Below are 13796 nucleotides of genomic sequence, written 5' to 3'. Positions count from 1 at the left end.
GAAAGAGCCTATTTCCCATTATTGCTTCCCAGCTACTGAGTTATTGGATATTTGAGGGGGAGGGGAAAAAAGGACAAGAGGCCAATCTTAGTTGGGGAGGGAACTGTAGTTCATGGAAGAATGGGGGCTCTTGTTTAAATGATTGGTGGGGGGAATAGATAATGTTTTAGAGAATTTTTGAGATTGGATCAAATTTTACTCAAACTTTGTATATTATCCATACTGAAAGAGGACCTTTCTTTTCAGATTCAAAATATCAAACAAACAAACAGCTCTCTGAAAGAGAAACTTGAAGGGGGAATAGAGCAATATAGGTTATCAGAGGTAAGCATATGTGCTAAAGAGAAATTATGTCCCCCCCCTCTTTTCTAAAGTTTATAGAAGAGCACCTCACTTAAGCTGATCAAATTTGCCATTTATCCCTATAATCATATTGGGCTGGCAGAGGTCCTTCAATCTGGGGAATTATCCCAGTTCCTTTCCAGCTCCAGTATAGAAGTTAGGATGAGAAGAAGTGCACAGTTCACAGTCAGGAAGATACCAAAAGCCACAGTCCAAGTGCCCTTAAATTTTGACTTTGTTGACAAAGTGAACCCTTGCATGGACTCTTACAGCTAACCTTGTACTAAAATCGTTGACTGTTCCTTTTATCCCCTTTTTTCCTTCTGCTGTTATAAATTAAATGTTATTAACTAAATAATGAACTACCTCTATAATTTCACTTGAAAAGAGGTTTTTTAAAAAAACATACTGAGAAGAATAATGAAGTCTTTATTTAGCAAATGACTGCTCAAGCAATGTATTTACTGTTTCATTTGTATACAGTTTGGGAGCTGAGGTTTAAAAGCACATCTGTTATCTAAGTAAATTATTCTCTTTATGTTTCATGATGCTTAGGTAACATTGAAATTTAATGCACGCTGGACCACAGATGAACAGCTTCTTGCAGTACAAGGTATGGCATTGCAAATATATTCCTATCTGTAGGGAAGATGACCCTGTGTCTTGATTTCTGATGGAGCATTTCCTCATTGGCCAGTGAAATAATTCCCCAAATTCTGCTTTTGACTCATGTCTTAGGGTCAATGCTAACATTTGATAACTGAACTGCATTTACTCTAGGGTGGTCAGACTCATTCATTTTTGCAGTGACAGTTTCCCATATGCCAGCTGATGACCAACCCAGTTCCTCATATTCCAAGTCATGATTGTTGCTTGAATGGGTGGAGTTTGACTGGACATGGTAGCCTTATTCATGTCTTGTACTCTTCATGGTATGTGTACATTCAGTGTGCATATTTTAAACATAGGAATAGTTTCTTTCTATATGCACTTGCACTGTATGCAAACTGTGCTCAATTTCAGCCACTGCGGGCATACTTAGAAGGGTGTGCTTACAAGAGGAGGTCCTTGTTTCTGCTTTTGTCAGGTTGTGGAAGCATATTTATTAACATAGAAATATGGCTTGGAGTTCCTGTGGGATCAGTCATTAGCATTTATTTATTTATTTATCAAACGTGTATGCCCGGGAGACTGAGCATATTTGAGAAGGGTTATAACTGGCTTGTTCAGGTAGAGGTGGCAAGTCTTTTGAAACTTAATTTCTGTTCTGTAGCCAGTGATGCTGTTTTTATATCCATATGTGATTCCAATAATAATAATAATAATAATAATAATAATAATAATAATAATATAAAGTTGGAAGGGACCTTGGAGGTCTTCTAGTCCAGCCCCCTGCTCAAGCAGGAAACCCTATACCAGTGATGGCAAACCTTTTAGGAGCCTGAGTGCCCAAACTGCAACCCAAAACCCACTTATGCATCGTTGGGTGCCGGATGGGTGTGGCCCATTGAGTGGGTGTGGCTGTGGTGGTAACAGCAGACTGGGTGGGACTAAAAAGTTCAATCAATCAATTCCAACTTTGCAAGATCTTTTTTTTTTCCCGCAAGAAGTTGAAATTGACTGATTGAACCTTTTTTTTTTTTTTTTTTTTTTTTGTACATGGCGGCGGAGGCCTAAAGTGAAAAGGTTTTATAAAACCCAGCTGAAGGTCTAGGACTGGGGCAACGGCGTGCGTGCCCACAAAGAGGGCTCTGAGTGCCGCCTCTGGCACCCGTGCCATAGGTTTGCCACCACTGCCTTATACCATTTCAGACAAATGGCTGTTCAGTCTCTTCTTAAAAACTTCCAGTGTTGGCGCATTCACAACTTCTGGAGGCAGGTTGTCCCTTCTGAGAGCCCTGTTTCTCCTACCTGAGAAATGTGAATGCCCCAGTGATAAGTTGAAACAGTGCTCTCCTTCCTACAATAGTGGCTGGCAACAAATCTGCAAGTAGATGGAATTTTGCCTCAGTAGATTCAAGTACAGCAACACATCTGATTGAGGGATGATACCGCTAGTATTAAGGCAGTCTAGGAAAGTTGAGGACATCATCAAGACCAGAGGACTCTGCCATTGAAGAAATGCAGTGGTGCCATTTGGATTTTGTTCACAAGTTACCAAAAGGAAATTAGCAACTTCTGGAGTAAGAGGTATATTAGCCACCTAAATGATCACACACAATTGTAGAAATCAATTCTTCCAACCAGCAAGTATTGATATTGATAATCATACTATTTAATAATGTTATTATTGAGGCTTACACAAATTCATTAATTTCAGGGGATCATTGTACGCCCAAATTTGAGAAAGCAACCCTGCGTTAACCAATTAAATATTTTAGGAATAGGATAGTTACTTGTGCTGTTAATTTTTTGTTTCTTTTTAAAATGATTTTGAAATATTTAAACCAAGAACGTGAACATACTCATGTAGATGGAATAAAAAAATGTATCAAACAGATTAAAAATGGAAAATAATTACACAGATTACAGAGTTTAGTTTTCTTGCTGACTTTTTTTTAAAACAATGAGCAATTAACATTAATTGCCTCAATATGATGTTTTTCATCATGAGAACAGCATACTAGATAGCATATTATATATACTGGGCTAACCAATGGTGAAATCTTTCACAGTACTCTTGATGTTTGATGGTATATCAAGTTTTCAAGATTGCTTCACTTTTAAAAGATTGTTGCTGGATTTTAATTTGTTTTTAACATTGTTCACCAGCTAGACTTTTGAATTGGATGGCCTTAAATTAATTTATAATTATCAGAGTATTTACTCTTTGGAAGAAGCAGTGACAAGCAAAATACACAAAAGAAGAAAGAATTAATAAGGAGAAAAAGTCTGAAAGTATGGGATAAGAAAAATTAAAAGGAAATATAGCTGAATTTATATTTGGCCATACAAAATATCAAATATTTTCAAACATATAGTTTTAGTAACTAATATAATTGGTTTAATCGGTTTTATGATACTGTAAGTGTAAATTGTTGATTTTATTGTACACTGCCTAGAATTGTCTTGCATGAGATTGGTGGACATATTTAATAAATAAAATAAATAAAATAATAACTAAATAACCACATTGAAGCAAAAACTTAAGAAAGCCAAGATTTACCACTCTTCTATAAACCTGTAATTGGTTTAGAAATAGTGTGACTCTTGATGTATCCCTTAAATTTAGTTGTTGACTTTGAAACTATAAATAGTATACCTATTCCATCTCAATGAGGTTCATTTGCTCTGTCAATAAATTCCCTACAGCATCTCCAGCATGCATTTTTTGCAGTACTGTTGATGCAAATATGCACTGATCAAATTTTATTCTGACATCCCATTCAAGGTCACAAGGGGATCTAGGCTAAATTCTTACAGCCATGTCTATTGGATGATCTTAGGCCACACAATCTAACCTAGCTCCCTGCACGTTGTGAAAATGCATGCTACTCTGAACAGGATTCCTTAGTATTAGGAATTTGTAGTATTAGTTTGAAGATTATATACATTGTCCTCTGAGCTTCAGAAATGGTACTGATAGAAATGTTTTCTTTTGTAGCAATCAGGAAATATGGTCGTGATTTTCAAGCAATCTCTGATGTAATTGGAAACAAGTCTGTGGTGCAAGTGAAAAACTTTTTCGTAAATTATCGGCGGCGTTTTAACATAGACGAAGTCCTACAGGAGTGGGAAGCTGAGCATGGGAAGGCCGAGACAAATGGAACCAGTACACAGAAACCCGTCAAATCTCCGGATAATACTATTAAAGTATCTGAAGAAGAAGATGAGGTAGTAGTAGGGTTTTTTATTATTATTTGAGAGCAATATGCATTTATTTTCCAAAACTGGATTATAGTTTTTGGTAGCATCAACTCTTTGGTTAGCTTTTGGATAAGTCTACTATATAACCATGCTGTTTGGAAATGGATATCATCCCTTAACTGTCAGTGAAGTTGGAATGTTCACAAATGTAGACAGTGAAATTAGGAGGGTCTGATGTGATCAGTAATAATGTTTTGACAGAGGAAGCCATAATATTTGACAAAAATGTTCCACATAATTGAATTTAACGTTGTAACTGCATTTGGAAACCTATGTTGGATGTAGTTGCTGTATAAATTTTCATTGCTGAATACAGTTTAGTTTGGTTTCATATTCTCAAGGTTTTTTTTTTTTTCTTTTACAACTTGGAGCGTTCTCATCCCTGTATCACTCCTTCTCCAATACCCACTGAAGACAGAATTTTATTTTGATAGAATAAAGCACCATAATGTATATATAAATAAATATAAAGAAAGTTAAAAAATGGAAAGATTTCCTCTTTTCATGATGGTGGCCTGTAGCTGGAAAATGAACTCTCTAAGGAATATCTATGGAAATTCTCAATCATGCAGGTCATGATTGTCCCAAATGTGCTTTTCCATTTGGATTTCTTGGTTTGTTTGTTTTTTCTTTGAAAACATTTTGCTTCTCATCCTAGAAGTTTCTTCAGTTATCAGAACTTCTTGAATGAGAATGAAATGTTTTCAAAGAAAAAACAAGAAAGTCCAGTTTTGGAAAAGCACCTTTGGGTCTCTCAAGAGTGTATAATAGTATTAATCTATAAAATCTTCCTTTTCAGTCATATTTGTTCCCCTGATTTTTTTTCTAATACTTTCTATGTATTCATAGTGTGGTTTTAGACCACCATTATTTGTAGTTTTTAATATTTATTTTGGCATTATTTATAATACCATAAATATCTGAAGGAGATGAAACAAAAATGTATAAATTTGTGGCCAAAGAGACAAGTTTGACATTTGTACTAACATTTTTTTCTCTTTCTCGCTTCATTGAAAATTATGCTTCTCACAATAGAACTCAGTGTTTCAGAATTCTATTTGATTTAGAATATTGATTGAGATTTCCAATAATAGAATCTGAGGAGAGACTTAGTAATTCATTGCTCTATATAACTATCTGTGGGTTTTCCTTTCTTTCAGTGTCTACTCTTCTTTCTTAAACCAGAAATGAAATGAAATAAAAGGGATATGTGCACGCGCATAATTTTTTTTTTTAATGTTGCTTACCACTACCATCCTTTTCTTCTATTCCAGGCTACTTCGGTTTTGGATGTCAGATATTCATCCACTTCATGAAAAACACAAGTAGCTTAGAACAAGATTATGTTTGACTACTATGTTATCTGAAATATCAGGTATTAGCAAAACTTCAGACAGCCATCTGCATCATAACTCTGTGGACAAGCAGCTATTACCAAAAAAAAAAAAAAAGGAGAAAAAGAGAGAGGACAGATCACAAATATAGGCAAACACTTCTGTTCCTGTTCTGTATTTGCCTTAACTTTCTCCTCAATCTTCCCAACCAACCACCAATCCAATTTCTGCAACTCCTGGAACAAGCTCTCCGTTTTCAACACCATCAAGTTTTAAAGCATCAGTGACTTCTTGAACTAACTACATCCCTCTCTGTAAACTTTGATTAGCCAATCTGGCTCCTTGTCATGCTCACAAGTTACCTCCTGACAGCAGGGGCATTTCTAAAATATACTCTGTAGTAAGATAATAGTATGCATTTCTATATGCCCTTGTTTGATTTAAACTTATTTTTATGATATAATCATTGCTGATAAGGTAACCTTTTATTTTATTCTTTTTTAATGAGTGAGTTTTCTGTTAAGAAAAGTATTGTGTCTATGCTGATTAATCCTCTCCAAAGTGATGTCCTCCAGTAATCCCAATACTTGGAGGCACACTGTGGGGAAAGCTGTGCTAGTTGGTTTAGTAGATTATTTGAAATTAATGATAGGAAGGATGTGATTTCCAGGATAGAAAACAGATTTTTTTCTATGTCTAATTCTGTTCTTATATTCAACTCCTCCTTAGAATGCTCACTGATATTGTGATTTTTATTATTATAATGAACCTTTTTATTTAGTGCAAAAGGGAATGTGCAGTGTGTAACCTTGCTTTGATTCTATATATGCATATATTTTGCCATTCAGTGGACTTGCATTTTAATCTGTAGGGGAGTAGCAAAATAAGTGACTTGATTTGGATATCCAGGGGTTTAAGACAAAGCAACAGCTTGTACTAATTTGAGGTGCTTTTAGACAGTTGCATTGGGGACCTCATGTTCTATTAAGGTGAGTGGAAGCTATATCTTAGCTTTCCATGGTTAATTGTTGATCTGGATGAGATCTTAGTAGCAGTAATCACAAATACAAAATAGAGTGTATCAGTACCTAAAATGCTTGTTGGCAAGTAATCTTCCAGTCATACATTTTATTCCATTTCTATCCAATCCATGGCTCTCCTCAGATGACTCTAGACATTTGGCTTTGACAGCATGTGAGGTCCGTTCTTCTGAAAGATGCACAGATGTTGGGAGTTTTAATCAGTGAGTTCTAACAATTGAAAGTTGTTAGTATTTTAATTGGGCATGCAGCAATATTTTTCCCCCACATTGACTTTGGTATCTTCTCAACTCAAATGCACAAATCAGATAAAAATGAATTTGTAACTACAGTTACATTTTGAGTTCCTGAAGACAGTGTATGAAATAACTTACCCCTAGAAAGTGGTCTAACAACAGCTGCAAAAAAATGTTTCCTTCACTCACAGCTTATTATGTTAGGGCTTGCCTTTGTCAACTAAGATTAACTCACCTATTTACCAATTAATAGTTAAAGGTTGCAAATGACATCAGAGCAAATGCCAGAAAAATACCAGAAATGTTAAAGATAGGTGAGCCTGGTCTGGGCATAACCACTAAGGAAATAATTCTCTGTCTGTAAGAGGAGAAGCCATAGACAAATTTAAGAATCAATAGAGAATAAATCCTTTATAAAGAATGTCAACCAGCTGGTCTAATATAGGACAGAGAAGTGGAAAAGCCCTAAGATGCATATGGCAAAACCCACATGCCCCCCCCCAAATTCCAGTAATACTGCTTTTATGTTTATGAAATCTGATTCAAATTATCAGCTCTGGGAAATGGATATTTTGTGTATTTTAAATACCCAGTTCATGCTTCTCCAACTTGGCATATTTTAGTCTTTAGTTATGCTGTTTGGAAATGTAGGAATCATCTGGAGGATGTCAGGTTAAAGAAACAAATTTATTCTCTTTAGGTGAAGCGGAGTGTTTGTTAAAACACTTTCAGATGTTTTGATAAAGAATTGGCATATTTTAACTATGTTATAAGGTAAACTTGGTATAGCATCCAGTCCTTTTGGGTGGGTGGGGATGATTTTTTAAAATCTAGCTACAATAGTAGGCAGTGTGCAATTTTATAAAATCTGAAAAATATCTATGTAAATATTTTATATTTAGTTAACAAAAAAAAGTAGAATAAGATAGAGCAGCTGGAGTGGACTGCCTGAAATCTGTTAGCTATGAGCTAAAATGTATGATAATTGCTTTATGTGATGTGTGTGCTGTTGGGTTGTACCATTTTAGACTGCAGCGGAAATTAAATGTTCATAAGCTTCCCCATATTTTTGTACCCAAAAATATGTGAGAGCTTATGCACATCTTTGTACATTGTCGCATGCACACATTCTACTTAATTTCCTTGGTCACAGATGGATTGAGCCAACTATAATGGTTGGGCTAGCACATCATGCTAAGACATAACCCATGGTTCACAAATAACCATGGTTATACCTAGGGGTCATACTAAAACCAAAACAAAATGAGATGTATTCCCCACTTTTGTATATCTGGAAGAGCTATTGCATTGATATTCAGTTTGCCAAAAACCAGCAATCCAAATTTCTGAGTCTAAATTACTGTCTTTTAAAGAAGTAATAACAATGTTTGCACTTTTTTTTACATTAATATGTAGGTTTCTTAAAACAAATTTACAGTTCACTTCTTTCATCCCTGTTCATTTCTGTAACATATAAATAACATTCCTTCTTCTGAAATGATATTACTAACCTCTTCTAATGACCCTAAAGCTGTTTAATCCTATTGAAAAACTCATGTATATAAAGCAAAGGTTCCTTTTAATGTGGTGCTAATAGTAAGTAATCTATAGAAGTGGTTTTTCCTTCTTCTCCTTCTCCAAACTGGTCCCAGGGCCCTCCTGAATAGAATGAGAGATGAGGAGGAAGAACAGGGCTTAGGAGGTCACAGTAACTGAACAGAAATCTCTCTCATGAGCAGAAATTTCACCTGTATACCATCCAGGATTTGCAAGAACAAAGGTGAACAAGACAGAAGTTCATTAGATAACTAGTTCCTTGAACACAAATGAATTAAATCATATTTTCATTACGACATTGTTAACATTTAATCACTGCTCCAGCCTCAAGTGGTACAATTAAATGATGAATTTAATAATCATGTGGCTTAGCTCTGAATACTAATATGTTGCATTGCTCTCTTCTGTGAATTTACCAAACAATATGATCAGAAAAAGATTGAGTTTTAGCTCATTCCCCTGTGGAAATTGACACAGAATCCCTCTATGAGGACGATAACTTATGTATATTTTCTCATTGTTTCATTACTATCATATTGTAGATTTTTTTCCCCTGTAACTAAACTATGCTTGTAAATGTTCCATTGTGAAATGGGAAAACTTATTTAGCTTTTAGTTTTTTTAAAAAAAAATCTGATGTTTTGTATGGGACAAACCAGATTTGTTATTCAAGCATTATTTAATCAAGGCTTCATGTATTGATTTAGAAGGGTCCACAAAGTTTGCTACATAATATGTAAAACTCACATTTTGTTTTCTTAAACTAGCAATGTGAATGTTATAGTTATATATATTTTGTGGAAGATGGAAAATTTTATTTCTTACTAGGTATAAATTATTGTGCATAACTATAGTATCACAAAAAAGTGATACTTCTTTTTTTAAAAAAACCAGCAAAACCCTAGTTTTAGAAATCTTAACCAATGTATTGTATATGCACCAGAATTTTACATTTGTTTTATTTAATTTTTAAATGTAGTTGTGTAATACAACAGTAAATTTTTCATTTTCCCTGCATCCCCGCTCCATTAGAATATCTTATTACTTGAATATTATATTTTAACTAGACTGAAATGCAGTAATTAAACGTCTGTAATCTAGAATGAAGGGAACGGAGGAAGCAATATATATGATTTCATATATAATTCAGAACTTCTTGCAATATTGTACATACATGTTCAGTAGTAGTTACAGTGGTAATCCAGGCAAACAGGCTTTTGCATACACATTTCAGGGATTTTTAAATACGTTTTGTGAAATTTTACTGCTTCTTTCTTGCTAATAACAACAGTTATGGTGATAGTGGGATATTGCACCCATTTGTTTGAGTGTGATTGGCTCATGTGTGACTGTTACCCCATATCTCCTCACTTTCAGCAGAAGCAGTAAAAGGAACCTCTTGCCAATTATGACTACACAGCCTATTGATTGTTCTGTGGCTCTTGCTCTGAGGTAAAACAGTACCCAGGTTTTCTCTGCACTTTTTTTTAAAGAAAGATATTAAATTATTATCTTGGCAATTCCCCCCTTTTTAGATAGCTTTTAGCTAAAACAATTTAATTTAAATTCTCTCCTCCTTTCCATCATTCTAACAAGATGTTTGTATTCTTGCACACCATATACGAGTCAATCGTTTTGTTAGATTAACAGCTCACTGCATAAAAGGGTTTATAAAATTTGGAATTTAACATTAATTAAAACAGCAAAGGGTGAAGTTATAAGAGAGATATAGCCCTTCCCCCAAGTCTATATTTTTTAAAATGTAGAAAAGACATGTGCCTAGTTATACAGCTAAGTGTTGCTATTATTAACGAAGAGCAGAATTTCAATTTTATTAGCTCCACTATGGAAGCTAGCTAGTTGAAACCTAGTATCTTGTGTGATGTTCTACTCCCTAGAAGCAATGCACTTCTAGGCACAATCTGCTGGGCACTGAGACTGCATAGCTTGCATTCATTTCTACATGGGGGTGGGGGGGTGGGAGGGATGTACAGGAATTCCCTGGCTGCATGTATTCTTACAAAAGAGAGGGACTATACATCAACAGTGCCTGTTAGATTGATGCCTCTGTGGATGGTAAAGCACAATTACTGCAAAAGCTACAGTTCTGAAACAGAAGGTCAGTATATGTCTATGCATGTTGTATGTTAATGAATGTTTACATTCATATTCTCATCTAAATTTATATTGGTGTGTATATTATTGCATTATTTAGACCATCCTCCTGCAACCTGTTGTATTCCAGATTTGTTGGAACTTCAATTCTCAAAATTCTCAGTCAGCATGACTACATATTTTGGGAGTTGTAGTCCCATAACATTTGGAGGACACCAAATTGAGAAACACTGATATAGTTTTATCAGTTTGTTAAATTCTCATTTATGGCTGATATGGGTCTTCTCCCTCCCTCTCCAATATTTTATGATGTATAATGTTACATTTGCAAATATAATAAAATTCTGTATAGCCTTTGAACTGATAAAACATTTTTCATTGGAGAGGGTTTTTTAAGGTATTATAACAATGCTGTTGTAAATAATATTTTTCATATTTTTCTTTTACATTTTGGCTTGTTTTTTTCTGTTTAGTACACCTGTGGTGATTAATATTCTTAGAATTATAAAGCTGCTTAGCCACTAAAAAATAACAATTCAGGGATTCTTTTCTTTGAATTGTCAATTTTCAGGTTCAAGATTTTCCCCACTGAAATTCTCTATAGTCAATTTTTCTGTTATTTCCATGTTTGCTGACTTGACATTAATGAAACTAAGATCAAGGCACTGATATAATGCTATGGTATATATCTTTAAAAGCCTCCTTCTTCTAAAATGAATGGATCATAGCTGGTTTATATCACCTTCTGGAACTTAAGAGATTTTCCCTTGGAGATTCCAATCCACCCCACTTCACTTCCTTCCTTATCTATTTTAGATTACATCCTTTCCAAAAATACTGGATGATTTATTAAGTGTTAAAATTAATAAAATCCATTTGTAACAGAATTATAATCAGTTTGATGTACCACCATTCAGGGTTGCTTAGGGTTACCTATCATGAAATGCTTTCCTGAAGAGTCATGGTTTCAAAAATGTAATTGGGAAGGTTGGTCCAAATATCTCTTTATGTTTTCAAATATTTTTATTTTCAAAACTAAGATTTCACCATCGTTCATGTATGTCCGCTTACATAGTAGACTCTGCATACTTCCAAAGATCATTACCCAATCCTGTCAGACCTCCCAACTGTATTGTAGTTCTATTTCTATAGTGACAAGTTAACAAATTTGGGCTGACCTTAATTATCTATTTCAAAATTTCTATTTATCAGGATGCCCAGCTAGATCTGGACTGGAGTGAGAACAGATATTTGTTGTATGCCCCAGAGAATGCTAAAATGCTCAGGTTGCTTGTGCTTGCAAGTCCAAAGTCTTACCAGTATGTGTTTCAGAGGGAAGATGTGATTTGCAAAGAGAAGTCTCTAGATCTATGTCTGTCTGTTTATGTGTCTGTCTGTCTATATCTATCTATCTATCTATCCATCCATCTATCCGTACCATCTATCTGTCTATCTAATCTAATTTTTGAACTATCTCCCTCACTGGTTCAAAACTTTGACATCTCAAAGTAAGGCAGGAGGCAGACTTTTATGTGGACACACATCCATTGTATAGCAGACATATTGGAATTGTAACAGTTCTTCGGAATTGCACTCATTGGGAATCCTAGGAATCCATGTAAAAACATCTGAAGGGTACCAGGCTGAGGAAGGCTGATAGAGACAATAATGAGTTAAAGACACTTTGACAGCTCTCTGTGTTGTTTACAAGCTTGCTTTTCACATATCTAGTTGCTTCCAGGATTCCCCATTGAAAGAATTCAATCTATGCTGGATGGAATAAGTAAAGGGAAAATCTTTATTTTTCAATTATATGTTTCCCTGATTATTTTTTCTTGCTGGTTCCAGTTCTCTATATTGCATGATTTCCTGCAGTGTTGACTCTATGAAATACACATTTAACTATAATACCATATTCTTTTTCAGGCTTTTTTGGTAATTGTGACATTTTGGATCATGAATATACCCAGTTTCAACAATCTGTCTCTTGTAGAACTGTCCTATTCTTGACTATTGTGATAATCCACAACTTGACAATTTGATAAATTCTTGCTGCAAACAATTATTGTTAAAGTTCACAAAGAGGAGCAGAAGCAATGATCTTGCCTAATATGAGGCCGAGAAACTTGAGAACTCATTTGATGGAAACTGTCATGAACATTAATCGCTATTTGTAAGATAAGTTATATTCTTATTTGAAGAAACCATGTGTTTTTACACTACATAAATGAGTGGCGTGGTGGCCTAATGGTGAAGATGTTTCCCTCCGACTTGGAAAGTTGAGAGTTCAATCGTAGGTAGCAGCAGTTGTTTCTCAGGGTGCAAAGAGAATACCTGCTGCAAACTCCATGTAGGAGTTAGGAAGGGCATCCGGCCAGTAAACGCTCGACTCCATTCAGTCACCCCGACTTTACCCCAAATTAAGGGATTACAGGATCGTAAAAAGAAAAAAAATATCAACTTTAGGTGACTTTTATAGATATAGTACAATTTGCATGGAACATGAAAACAACTTTAGCATGTAGCGTGGGTCTTCAAACTTGGCCCTTTTATGACTTGTGGACTTCAACTGCCAGAATTCCTCAGCCAGCATGCCTGACTGAGGAATTCTGGGAGTTGAAGTCCACAAGTCATAAAAGGGCCAAGTTTGAAGACCCTTGGTATATAGCATATAAGTAGTCCTTAAGCCTGCCCATTGTAAATCCTACATTGTGACAGTCATAAAACATGACAACCTTTTTTGCAGTAGTCATTAAATAAATATGGCAGTCAATAAGTGAACACTGCTATTTTTGAATGAATCAATTGTTCACTATGGGCACGATTTTGCTGAAAACAGGAAGTAAATGCTGGTTGCCGAGCACCCAAAGTTCAGTCACATGACTGCAGGGAGGCCTCAATATTGGAACTTAGAATCTAGGTCATAAGTAGCCCCCAGGTAGGTCTGTCATAACAGTTGCTAAGCGACTGGTCATAAGTCAAGGACTATCTGAACCAAATAAAGGTATATATGACAATTATCAAATTGCTGCCTTTTGTATTACACCCTTTTCTAATCTTTAAATTGAAGCAGCCATTGGGTTTGTTAAATGAAACATTTAAGGCTATAAAAATGGCACTGGAGTTATTGCTATTTCAGATTGGTTGGTTCAAATACAGAAGTACAGCAAGTACACAATCTGTTTCTCGGGGGAACCATGAATACTAGAGGCTGTACATGTTTGTAGCTATTATCCCGAAACAGATTTGCTCTCCTCTTTCTTCAGCTTAGGAAGTTAATGAAAGAGAGAACACATGCAAGAATA

At 35.2% G+C, this 13796-nt stretch overlaps 1 protein-coding gene across 6 annotated transcripts in view; it reads left to right on the top strand.

The window, feature by feature from the left end:
• RCOR1 (REST corepressor 1) overlaps window positions 1–9393 on the top strand; it is a 345293-nt gene extending 335900 nt beyond the window's left edge. For all 6 annotated transcript variants that reach the window (XM_039364835.1, XM_039364837.1, XM_039364836.1 and 3 more), the window contains 4 exons: window positions 247–324; window positions 898–955; window positions 3947–4176; window positions 5484–9393. In XM_039364835.1, coding sequence (XP_039220769.1) covers window positions 247–324; window positions 898–955; window positions 3947–4176; window positions 5484–5525 — 408 coding nt within the window. In that variant the 3' untranslated portion in view covers window positions 5526–9393. The remainder of the gene's footprint in view (window positions 1–246; window positions 325–897; window positions 956–3946; window positions 4177–5483) is intronic.
• Window positions 9394–13796: the final 4403 nt, after the last annotated feature.

Source organism: Crotalus tigris, unplaced genomic scaffold (genome assembly GCF_016545835.1).
Source record: "Crotalus tigris isolate CLP2741 ecotype Arizona unplaced genomic scaffold, ASM1654583v1 scf7180000019856.1557650, whole genome shotgun sequence".
Classification (NCBI taxonomy): Eukaryota; Metazoa; Chordata; class Lepidosauria; order Squamata; family Viperidae; genus Crotalus; species Crotalus tigris.
The sequence above is the reverse complement of the archived record's forward strand: the minus strand, read 5'-3'. Positions and strand labels throughout refer to the sequence as shown.